This window comes from Acinonyx jubatus, chromosome D3 (genome assembly GCF_027475565.1).
Source record: "Acinonyx jubatus isolate Ajub_Pintada_27869175 chromosome D3, VMU_Ajub_asm_v1.0, whole genome shotgun sequence".
Lineage (NCBI taxonomy): Eukaryota > Metazoa > Chordata > Mammalia > Carnivora > Felidae > Acinonyx > Acinonyx jubatus.
The window spans coordinates 31,453,749-31,466,465 of record NC_069392.1 but is presented as its reverse complement, the minus strand read 5'-3'; the positions used below and the strand labels follow the sequence as shown (position 1 = coordinate 31,466,465).

The 12,717-nt window shown below is 42.6% G+C and overlaps 1 protein-coding gene across 1 annotated transcript in view; it reads right to left on the bottom strand.

Annotated features, from left to right (window-relative positions):
• Positions 1 to 882: 882 nt before the first annotated feature.
• The window catches only part of AFG3L2 (AFG3 like matrix AAA peptidase subunit 2), a 40,243-nt gene continuing 28,408 nt past the window's right edge, over positions 883 to 12,717 (bottom strand). The window contains exons 14-17 of the mRNA XM_027068440.2: positions 10,654 to 10,769; positions 7,131 to 7,331; positions 4,973 to 5,167; positions 883 to 1,706 (exon numbers count right to left, since the gene is read on the bottom strand). Of these exons, the coding sequence (XP_026924241.1) occupies positions 1,464 to 1,706; positions 4,973 to 5,167; positions 7,131 to 7,331; positions 10,654 to 10,769 (755 nt within the window). The 3' untranslated portion in view covers positions 883 to 1,463. The remainder of the gene's footprint in view (positions 1,707 to 4,972; positions 5,168 to 7,130; positions 7,332 to 10,653; positions 10,770 to 12,717) is intronic.

Sequence of the window (12,717 nt, the reverse complement as noted above, 5' to 3'; positions counted from 1 at the left end):
CTCATGTTTGGCACAACCCACCCTATTCCACTCAGGGGCCTCACGGCCAAGGCCTACTGGAGCTCCACGCGTGCTGGCACTTCTCCTTGCAGTGGTACGAGGAAGCACAGTCTCCTCGTTGTGTAGAGAACAGCACACTCAACACCCTGACGGCCAAGTGAATCATACAGCCTTCGTCACTGAACTACCTACCACAGCATCCTGAGGGAGGGAGGCAGTGAATGTGTTACATCTGCAGGTCACCGGGCAGAGCAGCTGAGGGACTCAAGTATGAGCTGAGGAGGGCTCCCAGGCTCCTGTAATACTGAGTGACTGGCACCCACACAGCTGCTTCTGTGGTCCGGCGAGCTGGAGCTCGGCATCTCTGGGCCACCTGGAAGAGCGGTCCTGGGACAGAGCAGCCTGCCGTCACACTTCCCACACTGTTGGTCCAGTGCTGCTCCGGGAACGCCGTCTATGTCTTAAGTCTAAGAAGTCGTCGTTCCCACAACATACTTAACTGCATCAAGAATACACAAGGCAAGCTGTAATAACAAATCCATGTGATGGCTTGGGACAGTCTGCCAGGCCTGCTATGGTCACACACTGACTTCCAGACCCAGGTGGTGTGAACAATGTCTGGTCATGACCAGCCTGGTGAGAATGTAAACCGATGCCATTGTCACAAGATTCTCGCACTGACTTGATATGAATGTACTTTATATCCAGAGTTCATCATTTCAGAATGTACAAATCTAGAAGTTGCCAGGCCTCTTGTGGGAGCTGGTTAAGAACCAGGACTGAGGTTCTGGAGGATTTCTCTCTCCAAAGTTAGAACACTTAATTCCTTTCCATTATGTTTTCTAAAAGAAAACATCTCGAGCACAAAACAGTGACCCTCTGTTGAGTTCCGAAGAAAAAAAGTACAGTATGCTTTATTTTTGATGTAAAGAAGCCATATTTACATAATACATTCATATTTGTAGATATGTTACAGCTCTCTGTAGAAAACCATTCCATTAAAACAGCAACGTGAGATCTGCATTCAATCTTTAAAGTATTAAGTCAAATTAAAATATTCTTATCAGGACTCCAATGTAATTTCACAGCTCATCCACAGAGGGAAACTGAAGGGAAACAGGAATGAAGAGTGGGTGACGGCAAGAGAAAAATACACCCTCTCCCACACTGGCAAGACTCCACGATGGTGGATCCCCAACACAGCGGCTGGCACCACCCAAGGGGGGAGGGAGCAGCGCCAGGGTGCCGTCTCCACGCTCCCAGCCACTGTTGAGGGCCTGACAGGCTCGCGGACACATTCTGGGCCTTCAGAAAGTCACCCTGCCACCCTGGCTATGACTTCAGAGGCTGAGGACTAAGGACTCCTCTTCCCACCATTTCAACCGGGTCAGCAGATGGTTCTGATCAGCCTAGCAGTGTCCTTATTTCTCTGAGAAAGCCAGAATCGACCATAAGACAACAAGCTAAAATGGCCTCCCTCCTCGGATCTGGTTGGCGATTTTCTCATCCCGGGGCTCCTCTTTCTCCTTTTCCCGTTCTTTGTTCCAGTCTTTAAGGCCCTCTGGAAGCGAAGTGTCCTCATCCAAGCTTCCAGTGCCTTCCACAAATTCTTCATAGGTAGATTTTTCTGCAAACGGTCTGGGGCCCAAAAGTTCAACCATGTCATTCTTATCTAATACTTCTTTTTCTAATAATAGAAGAGCAACCTGAAATACAAACAATTCCCGTTAAACACAATTACTCAGTATAAGTCTTTTCAAAGCTAATCATTTTTATTTATAGCTAGCCCCATTCCAAAATACGATTTAAGACCACTGAAAAAGAGATACATAAGGTCCCATGATTTTAGAGTAAAATATACAAAATATTGGAAAAACAATTGCTCACCAGTAAGGGAGCAGCTAAATACATTGTGATACATTCACACAATGAACAATTATGTACCTATAAGGAAGAATCTCTCTGTTCTACATACATCATGGGAAGACATATTCAGGGAGAAAAGGTAGATGCACACCTTTGTATGGTATGCTACATTGCTTTTAAAAGGAGAAAGATATTTATCTTTTTCTGTGCTTATATGTATACGTAAAGAAGTTCTGGAAGGATACACTAGTGGCTGGGAGGGCGAGTTGGAGGAAAGGGCAGAAATAGGTAAGCAGGAAATTTTAAAAGTTAGTCAGAAAAAATAAAGACAAGAGTAGAGATACAAAAGGAAGCCAGGAAGGTTTATATAAAAACATGTACCTTGAAGTTCTAGTCATTTGTATGCTCGAACTACAAACTTGACAGTACCCCTTGTAACAGGCCACCAAGAAAGAGCCACCTGAGCAGCTATGTGTATGCGGGGGAGCGAGGATGGTATCAGGGGAGCAGGGCAGAGTGGTTCTATTAGAGCATCTGACCATTACAAAGACAGTGAAACGGGTTAAAATATAAACTGACCTATAGAATATATTTAGTTCCTGAGGTAACTCCCTATTTAGAAATTTAACTTCTCCGTACCTTACACTAAATGCTATGTGTTTAAAAGATACTATGTGTTAAAAGATAAAACAATTTTATTGTTTTTTCAATTTTCAAAAACTTTATTATGGAATACTGCAAATATGCACAAAAGTTGTAAATGGATAACGTATCCCCATGGAGCCGCTATCAACGGTTAATCAATTTAGGGCCATTTTTGTTTCATCTACTCCCCAAATTATTCTGAAGAAAATCCCAGCTGTCGTTTTATCTGTATATATTTTTGTTTCTAAGAGATAAAAACTCTTAAAAACATAACGAAGTTTTCTTCTTAGATCACTATTATTTCTCAATTTGCCTATTTACACAGTTGTGGGTAACCCACTTAAGTTGAAATAATGTTACTTAACATCTCCATGTACTAGTTTCTTCTGTAAAATGGGATGACAATGAGGATTTTAGAGAGAAGTTCACGCACCTTAGCCAGTACCTGGTGCACATGAGACGATGAGTGAATGCTAGCTGGTTACTCTTATTTTCCTAAAGCTCAGCGCCCACGGATTATCCTATCAAAGGAGTACAGTGAGGCCCAGAATGTGGAGGGCACTAGTCTGAGCAGCAAAGACTCCAGCCACCTCTCCTCTTGATGGCTCCCTTTCTCCCGGCTGGCTCAAACATCACTCTTAGCAGATCTAATTTTCTCAAACGGGCTGGAAGGTACTTCAGAACTCTGCAGTGTTTCGAGATCCTCACTCTGTTGAACGAATTTCCCCTTCCCAAACAAGTCTTTGTTACCACTGTCAGTACGTGCATTATACACGCAAAAGGATAACTGGACCCACTGAAACTCCCTGGATCTACGGTGTGCATGTTGGGATCCTCCCCTCGAATCCCTGTACACAGTGTCCTGCAGCCAGAGGTCTTCAGTGAGCTCCTCCACTGTCTTTCACAGCTCAGGTCCTTCTTTCCCACAACTGCCTATTGGGGGCACCGCCAAGAGATCCCATCTCCAGCCTGGACCTCCTATCCAGGTCTCATCTGCAAATGCCCATTGCCCGCGTCTCTTGGGTGTCAAGACTGACCCTGTCCTCTGTGTTTGCCACTAGGAGTCATCTCAAGGGCTTTCTTCTTGTTCATTCTGTACATTTGACCAATAAATCTCAGTTTTTCAGATCTGTCTGTGCCTTACGTCTGCTGCTACTCCCAGTACCATGCCAGGAATATAGAAGAGACCCACAGCAGCCTCTGAGCTGGTCTCTCCCACCACCCTGGACTGGCACACTGCTGCCATACTCTCTTTCAAATGATGACCTTCATCACTTTCACTCAAGACTCTTTAAGGACTCCCTAGTATAAAACAAAGGGGCTGGATGAGATCATTTTGAAGGTCACTCTTATTTCTAAAACTGTTTCTAAACTTTCTAGCTAGTTTATGAGAACCTGGGCAACTGCAGCCCCCTCCCCCCAAATATCTGCTCAATCCTGCCCTGCTCCACACACACTTCCTGCTCACCAGGCCTCCATGCGGCCGTGTCCTTCTCTCTGCTCCCCTCCTCTCCTGGTTCACTGTAGCTTGACTTCTAGGTAAAATCTTGTTCTATCTTCTACAAGAAGCCTTTGCTGTCCACTCTGATCTTCCTTTCTCAGAGCTCCTGGCTATGCCTTCCAGTGTCCCAGGGTGCCAGCTCTCTCCACCTGCACTGAGCACTTTTGTAAAAAGACATCACAGGTGCTTCTGGATTGGCTAGCATGGGGCAGGTTCACAGGAGGACTCTCTGTGAAGACCTACTGATGGAATAGCAATGCTGGAATATTCTTTACCTGTGTCAACCCCTCAAAAAAGGCTTTCTCATTTGTGCTTCAGGAGTGTGGAAAGTTCAAAGAACGAAAAATTTTAACTTTGGTTGCATGGATTCTGAATAATTAAGGGTTTACTGGATGCGAGAAATCCACTGAATTTGGGAAGAATCCCTCCCTTTGGTAGGTGCTATCATATGACGTACAACAGAAAATACAAAGCACGTTTATTCACAAAGCTCATAATTAAGCCAAAGGTAATCTGCATGTGCAGACTCCTACTTATCTAGTTGGGCTAGCTTTTGTTTGCCCTTTCGTCACTACCTGTTTACTCCAGGGGTGAAAATCAGTGGTAAATTCCCATCTGTCTGCTGAGTTCCTTTCTGAGGAGTACGGGTAAAACACACGGTAGGGAGGAGGGCTGATTCAGTTGTGTATTTTGTGGTTATGAACAGTCGTGATTAATCCTGCACTCATGTTCCTAAAAGCCACAGGGGCTGGGACTGTGTTCTACTTTTGCTCACTACTGCATTCCCACCTCCTCACAGAGACAGAGCAGAAGCAAAGTCAGAATAAAGAAAGGAACCAAGAGTTAGCCAGTTCCAGGAAACGCTAATGTCTATAAACCAACCCAAATAGTCAAGCCATCACTTTAATCTTTTTTTCCTTCAAAATCATGTAGTGAATTATTCATACGATTAGCACCTACCTTCTCCACATCAGCTTTCTTTTCCGTGAGAAGAGCCACTGTTCTTTTATAAGCATCGTTAATAAGTATTCGCACCTCATCATCTATCAGTCTTGCGGTAGCTTCACTATAAGGTTTCTCTAAAACCATATCACCCTGACGTGGGAGGTCAAAGGAGATTTGCCCGACCTTTTCGTTCATGCCAAACTGAACAATCTGAAAAAGAATATGTGATTAGTGGTGGGCGTCCAGTTTGTGGACAGGCTGATTTATAAAATGGCAGTAAGTCTTTACAATGGCGTTAACTCCGCACATTTCACTTCACTACTCTTTAACCTGGCAAAATCTACAGGGCATCCCTGGATTGGCTGAGTGGACAAGGGTGTTCTGTGTAGACAGTGGTAGTGATGGATAGTATTTTCAAGTCTTCAACTAGAGACACAAGACAAGAAGCCCAAAGACAACATCTACGAGACCTGCAAGATACTGCAAGAGAAGCCAGCCTCTGACAGACCCAAGAGGATAAAACCCAAGCCCTCCAGGCTCTTCCTGTAAAGGGAAGTGTGCCAACCTGAGAACAAGTGATCCTGGAAGGGAGTTTACTTTTTCCTGTTCCCTGAAGCCCTGGGGTCCAGTCTGGACCCCCCAAAACTAAAAAGCCCCATGTTAAGAAGTTTCTGGAAGTAAAATCCAAATGCACTAGAAAAGAGAAAGCCAAGATGAAAGTAGGGAGCAGGAACAGAGCCAAGAGAACTCAGAAAGCAGGATGCCATGTTCTTAAAACCTTCATGAAACAATAGAAAAGGGAATTCTAAAGCTATAAAACTAGAAAAGCTAGCTTCTCCCTCTTAAGAGGTCAAGAAAGCAAATTTCATATAAAATGCGCAACAGAAGAATGTCTAAGAAGTTGTCACAAGAAAAAAGGAGCAGAATAACATCTCCATACATAACGACAGCAGGACGGGAAGACACCCATAAAAAGATGAAAACTGTAACCTACCACTTAAGAAAGCGTGAAAGAAATAAGGAAAATAACATAAAACATGAAAGAGTAACATAAATCAGAATCAAAAACACTCAGATGAGGTGCTAAAACACAGAAAAAAGTTACATATGAAAGAAAACACTATTTTAAAAATGAACATTAAGGCACAAAGAACACAAGAGCAAACAACCACAATAATGTCCTGAGAAACAGAAGGTAAAGAGGACAACTATTAAAAAAAACAAAACAAAACAAAAACAAAACCGTCATTAAAAAAGACCTGAGAAAGTGACAGACCAGAAGAAGGGCTGACATACGGGTAACAGGAGTTCCCAAAGAAAGTCATTTATATCAAGTTCCAAGACAGCAAAACTTTGGGGATGTACACACAGGGATAAAGAAAATTTGGGTAGGATGATAACAAGCCAGGAGAGTGGATGGTCCCACAGGAAGGGAGGGGACTGCGAAGGGATGCTCTTAGGGACAGCCCAGGGTACAGGCAGTGTTGTGCCATGGGATCACACAGGCTTATAAATGGAACTTTAAACTATGCATACGTACTTCGCAGACTCTTAGTACCATAGATATCTCCTGCCTTTCCAAAGTTCGCGTTGTGCCACTTGCTTTCACAAAAGACCCTACGGCAGTACCTGCTTTCACCAACCCAAGGAAATTGGAAGAGGACTTTCTTTCACTTTTATGAAAAGAAGTGAAAAGAGCATTCAGCATTTGTTTTGCAGCAAGCTGTTACACCTTAGGTGTGCTGCAAACAGGGAGTGGCACAGCCAGGCTCCCTTAGCAAGACATGTCCTGAGCTCTAATAGCCTCCCAGCGGTTATTTTTTGGGTGTGGGAACATTCAGAAAATGCTCCATATAAATTAATAGTAAGTGCTTCTTTGCTTTGAGCCATTTCAGCTTCCAAAAGGTTTCATAGGAATGCTCTACTTTCAGATAGTGGGAGAAATCTGTAAACTTTAAATACTGTGCTACCAAAAACCAAAAAAAACAAAAACAAAAAAAAAAGAGTTTCTTATGAAAAAGTTTTGATTGCTTTAAAATGGATTTAAGAATTAATTCCTGCCTGAAAAGCCTCAGCCAAACACAACAGTATTGTTTCAGAGCCAACCACAAACATCCATTTCTCGTGCAAATGTGAGAAAGCAAAAAAGAAACACTCCATTTCATAGACTTACTTGAGCATATGCACTCTGAGTTACTTTTCGCAAATCATCTTGAGCACCAGTTGTAATTCTTCCAAAGAAGATTTCCTCTGACACTCGGCCACCCAGAGTCATGCACATCCTGTCCAAGAGCTGCTCTTTGGTGTATAAGTATTGCTCTTTGGGTAAATACTGAGCATAACCTAGTCCTTTGCCCCGTGGGATGATGGAGACCTGGCAAGTAGAAAATATACAAAATGCTGACAACTCAGAAAAACACAAAAAAAACAAAACCAAAAATGTTGAGGATTCTACCACCAAATGTTGACCACAATGTTTATCTATACGTAGATAAGGTCACTGATGAAAAATAAGCATGACAGCTGGGAATTTCCGTCAGCCTTGGCAGGAGAGCTAGCAGAAGTGACCGCTCAGGGAGGATATTTTCTTAGGATAACTTCACCTTAGAGTTCTAGACAGTATTTCTTGTCTTTCTGTAAGACTCAACTGAAATTATTCAGCCTTGACAAAAGGACAACTGGTGAGTGACGACTCCTTCTGACAGCTCAAATATGGCCTAGGCACCATTCAACTTGAGTGAGCCCCAGCCACAACCTCCTTTACCGGACAAAGGGGAAGGCAGACCTAGATGCTCAGCAGGCTTCATTTTCTCCTCTAAGTGTTTTTTGCCACTGCGTAAACTCCTTAAAATTTAAAAAAATCAACTTTATTGGGGATAGTTTATATTCAGTAAAATGTACCCATTTTAAGTGTACAGTCCAATGAGTTTTGACAAACCGAACTTCCTACCACAACAAAGATACAAATCCTTTCTCCATCCTGCAAAGTTCCTTCGTATTCCTTCTGGTCAGTCTTACCCCACACTTCCCCTCCAGCCCCAGGCAGCCGGAGACATGCTTCCAGTCCCTATGGATCAGTCACCATTTCTGGAATTGTATGTAAATGGAATCATACAGTATGTACTTTACTGTGTCTGGTTTCTTTTATTGTTTCTGAGATTTGCCCACACTGCTGTGTGTATTAATAGTTCATTCATTTTTACTGCTGGGTAGCATTCCATTGTACAAACATACCAAACATCCATTTCATTCTTGAGGGACATCAGGGTTGTCTCCAGTTTATTGCTATTATGAATAAAGCAGTAAAAGTCTTTGTGTGGACATGTTTTTATTTCTCTTGGGTGATTATATATAGGAGTGAGATCGTTTGGTTGTATGGAAGAATTTGTTTACCCTTATAAGAAACTGCCAAATTGTTTTTCAAAAGGGATATATCACTTCACATTCCCATCAGCAGTGGATGAGGACTCCAGCTAGACTGACATCTTAACCAACCAACACTCAGGACTGACTTTGTAACTTTAACCATTCTGATAGTTATATGGTGGTATTTCATTGTGGTTTAATTTGCACTTTCCTGATGACTAATGGAGTATCTGCATGTGCTTAATGTCTATATGTATACCTTCTTTTGTGAAGTATAGGCTCAGATCTTTTCCCCATCATTTCACTGGGTTGCTCATTTTCTTACAGAATTTTAAGAGTTTTTTACATATTCTAAATACAAGTCCTTTGTCATATATGTACTGTAAGTATATGACTTGTCTTTCATTTTCTTAACAGTGCCTTTCAAAGACAAAACATTCTCAATTTTGATGATATCCCACATAACTTTTCTTCTGTGGTTCATGCTTTTTGTATACTAAGACAGTTCTAAGGTTACAAAGATTTTTGACCTATGTTTTCCTCTAAAAGTTTATTGTTTTAGTTTTTACAATCTATTTCAAATTAATTTTTTACATATGATGTAAGGGTCAACATTAGCTTTTTCCCCCACATGAACACTGAGTTGCCAGAACCAGTGTGACAATCCTCCTCACCTTAAATTACTTTGGCACTTCTGTTGAAAATCAATTATTTAATTAGTTATGTGTGATTATTTAATCAACAAATTATTTATGTGGGATGGATCTATTCCATCCCAATGAACTGTTTAGTCCCTTCCGCAATATTAGTCTTCATTACTGTAGCTTTATTCAAAGTCTTAAAATTGGGAGTGTAACCCCTTCAAACTTGTTTTGGTTTATTCTAGTTGATATACATTTCCATATAAATTTTAGATCTGCTTATCAATTTCTATTAAAAAAAAGTCTGCTATATTTACGGCAGAGGTGTGAGCTGAAACTATACATGAGTTTGGGGAGAACGGTGATCATGGTATTTCATGAACACAGTGTATTTCTGTTTTTATTTAGGTCTTATTTAATTCAATGTACAGATCCTACAAATACTTCAATAGATGTATCCTTAAATATTTCATGTTTCTGGATGCTGTTGTAAATTAAATTGAATTTTTAAAATTTCATTTTCCAATTGTTCACTGCTAAAATACAGAAATACAATTGATCTTTGTATACTGATCCTGAATTCTATAACCTTACTAACTTCACTTTTAGCTTCTAATGGCTTCTCTGCAGATTATCTAGTATGGTTTATTATTGTTTATTTTTTGAGAGAAAGAGACAAAGTGTGAGTGAGGGAGGGGCAGAGAGAGAGGGAGACACAGAATCTGAAGTAGGCTCCAGGCTCTAAGCTGTCAGCACTGAGCCTGATGCGGGGCTCGAACTCATGAACCATGAAATCATGACCTGAGCCCAAGTCGGGCGCTTAACCGACTGAGCCACCCAGGTGCCCCAGTTGTTGTCATTTTTTTAAGTAAACTCTACCCCCAACATGGGACTTGAACTCATGACTCCAAGATCAAGAGTGGTATGCTCTACGGACTGAGCCAGTCAGGGGCCCCTATCTAGGATGTTTTATGCACACTTTATCTCCTCTGTGGTCACCTTGCTTCAGGGGATCCCCCTCCATTTCCAGTAGTCCCCTGACATCGCAAGTCAGACTGCTGCTTCCTGTGGTTCATGCTGTACCGGTTTGGGGACCGCACTCGGTTGAAAAAGCAAAAATTTAACAATCTCACTTGGTACACCCATCTTTCAGGAGATTTCTCTTTGGTTTCTTTCTTTTTTGCCAGGCTCTCTGGGGTCTCCCTGTGCAGGCATTGTTTAGTGGTCAGCCAGGGAGTTGGGCAGTTTCAACTCAGACCTGGGTCTCATTCCTCTGTAACTTTCTTGCTTTCAGGATTTTCCTGTTAAATTTCCAATAGTCTTCAAATCCTGAACTCTCTCCTCTGCCGCCTCAATACGGTAAAGCCAGCCTTTTCCATCACTGTGGCCACGGAAAATTCCTCAGGCAAGAAAGTCACTAACTCCCAATTCTAACCCACTACAGCTACTGCTTTTCAAAAGTAAACTCTCCTCCAGCTTTGATCTGCTTTGGACACTTTTCAGTCCCCTTAAATAGCAGTCTTCTTTCCAAACTTCATAACTTATTTGCAGGAAGGTTTGCTAACCTCTTCATCCCACTGTCATTACCAGACATCTTGGCCAAATTTCTTTATGTATTTATCTTTGTGGGAGTGCAACTTTCTCCTCAAGTAATTGCTCACACAATCTGTCTGACACGAACTGTTTTACCTTTAAGAGTGGGTCTGCGTGTTCCAGATACCACCCGGCAACCGCGTGACCTGCCTCATGGTACGCCACGGTCTTCTTCTCCTCAGGCTGCAGAACCTGGGTTTTTTTCTCTAAGCCTGACAAAATAATAACAAAAAACCAAAAACACTGACTCTGTGGCACTGTCATAAAAAGATGGTTTTTCGATCTACACACTTCAATCTACACAGTCTCTAATGTGATTTAGAGACTAAGCTGTCTGCGACAATCCAGAAATTCCCAACCATGGTCAGACTAAGAGCAAAGGACCAACTTTAAAATACACCCAACTCCTGCAAAATGCATTCACTACCCCCAGGACTACTTTTTTCTGAACTCTCCCACGCTTTTGAGTCATCTATTTTGTTTTGGGAAATAGAAATGCAAGACAAAATTCAGCATTTAGGTCAAAAACATAAAATTCATAGAAAGCACAGAAAACAAATTCCATGCCCATTCATGGAATGACCCCTGCTTAGTCCAGGTACTTGGAATTATGAAGTGCAGGGTAAACAAAGATGAGACTGCCTGCTGTCTGCTCCTGACGGAAGGCAAACGGGAGGAAAAAGGGAGCCGGATGAAGATCTGGAAACACCTACTCAGCAAGTCAGTAAGACCAATGCTGCAGCAGCCAACACACTAATCAACTGACCCTAGGGATTCCAAGAACGAGCAGCAGGGCAGACCTGAGAAAACAGACCCAGGAGACCCCTTGTGCTGGGCCCACGTGTTGACTACACAGCCGGGGGACCCCTAATCCAAGTACAATTCCTCTCTGGCCTGGATCAAGGTGGATGCTAAATTCATTTGCATCTCTGTACTATAGACACTAACTACATAGCTTGTACTCATACAAATCATTACACCATGACGAAAGTAGTTTGGTTGTGTTCAAGGTAACGCATCTGAGAGAATTTCTCAAATGATAACATATTAAGGAGTCCGAAGGATTAAAAAAAAGAGAGAGTGCTTTGTTCCCAATAACACAACCCAAGACAAGTACATACCACAGAGCTGGAAAGGTGGAGATTTACAGAAGGTAAGCCCGCTGTCTTCCAGAGATAAGCAGTTCTTGCTTGTATAAGAAAATATGAATCCCACACCTCACCAAGTTTACCCCTGGAATTTTTCATTTTCCCAGTATGCTTACTGCAGAACAATTGCTCATGGCCAGTTTACAGTGGCTGAGCTGTGAACAGGCAAGTGTCCGTCCACCTCAGAGCAAGGGCCCCTCCTAGACTTGCCGCCCTGACCTCTTTCACACTGAGCACTGACTGTTCCCCCACCTAAAAGGCACAGACACGCAGCTTTCACCTGCCTCTACAGTGAAATGTTTTAATTCCACTCACAACTCTATCAACTTAGATTTTTTTTTTTCTTTTCAATTAACAAATTTCTAGAATAACTAGTCCATTCATTCAATGGTTGGTTAGTTAGTTAGTTAGCATCTAACTCAGGTTAAACACACTGCTATACTAGCCTCTAGATCCTCACGGGAATCTCCATTAATCTGGCTTCGTATTATCCACTCAGTTGAAACTGTCACGTCACGAGACACCAAGAAGAGTCTTGTTGCCAAATCCGAGGTCATGCTCCTCAATGTCCCACATCACTGGACCCTGCCTTTAAGTCCTTTGTAAATGTGTCTTTGCCCTTGTCTCCCATCTCTTCCAACCTCCTGGATCTCCTCTAATGGCATCTATTCCTTGCCTTATTCGCTGATGCACCTCCTGGGCCTGTGGCATACAAGCTCTGCTGACCTCGCTGGCTCACTTTCCTCGCCTCCGCTACCAAATACAGGCAGTTACTGTGCGTCCCCTACCCCCCAAGCCCTCTCACCCACCTCCACACCACGGGAACCACAGCTTCTGGCACCGTGGTGCTGCAGAGTTCCACATGGACAGCCCGCCCGGCTTGTCTCAAATTCTGCACATTCCATCTTCTGCCAAACCAGCTGCCTCTCGAAGCACCCCATTTTTCCTATGGCCTGTAAGGCTGTCCTTTTTTTTTTTTTGCCTATTATCGCCGGGACTACCTGTGCTAAAG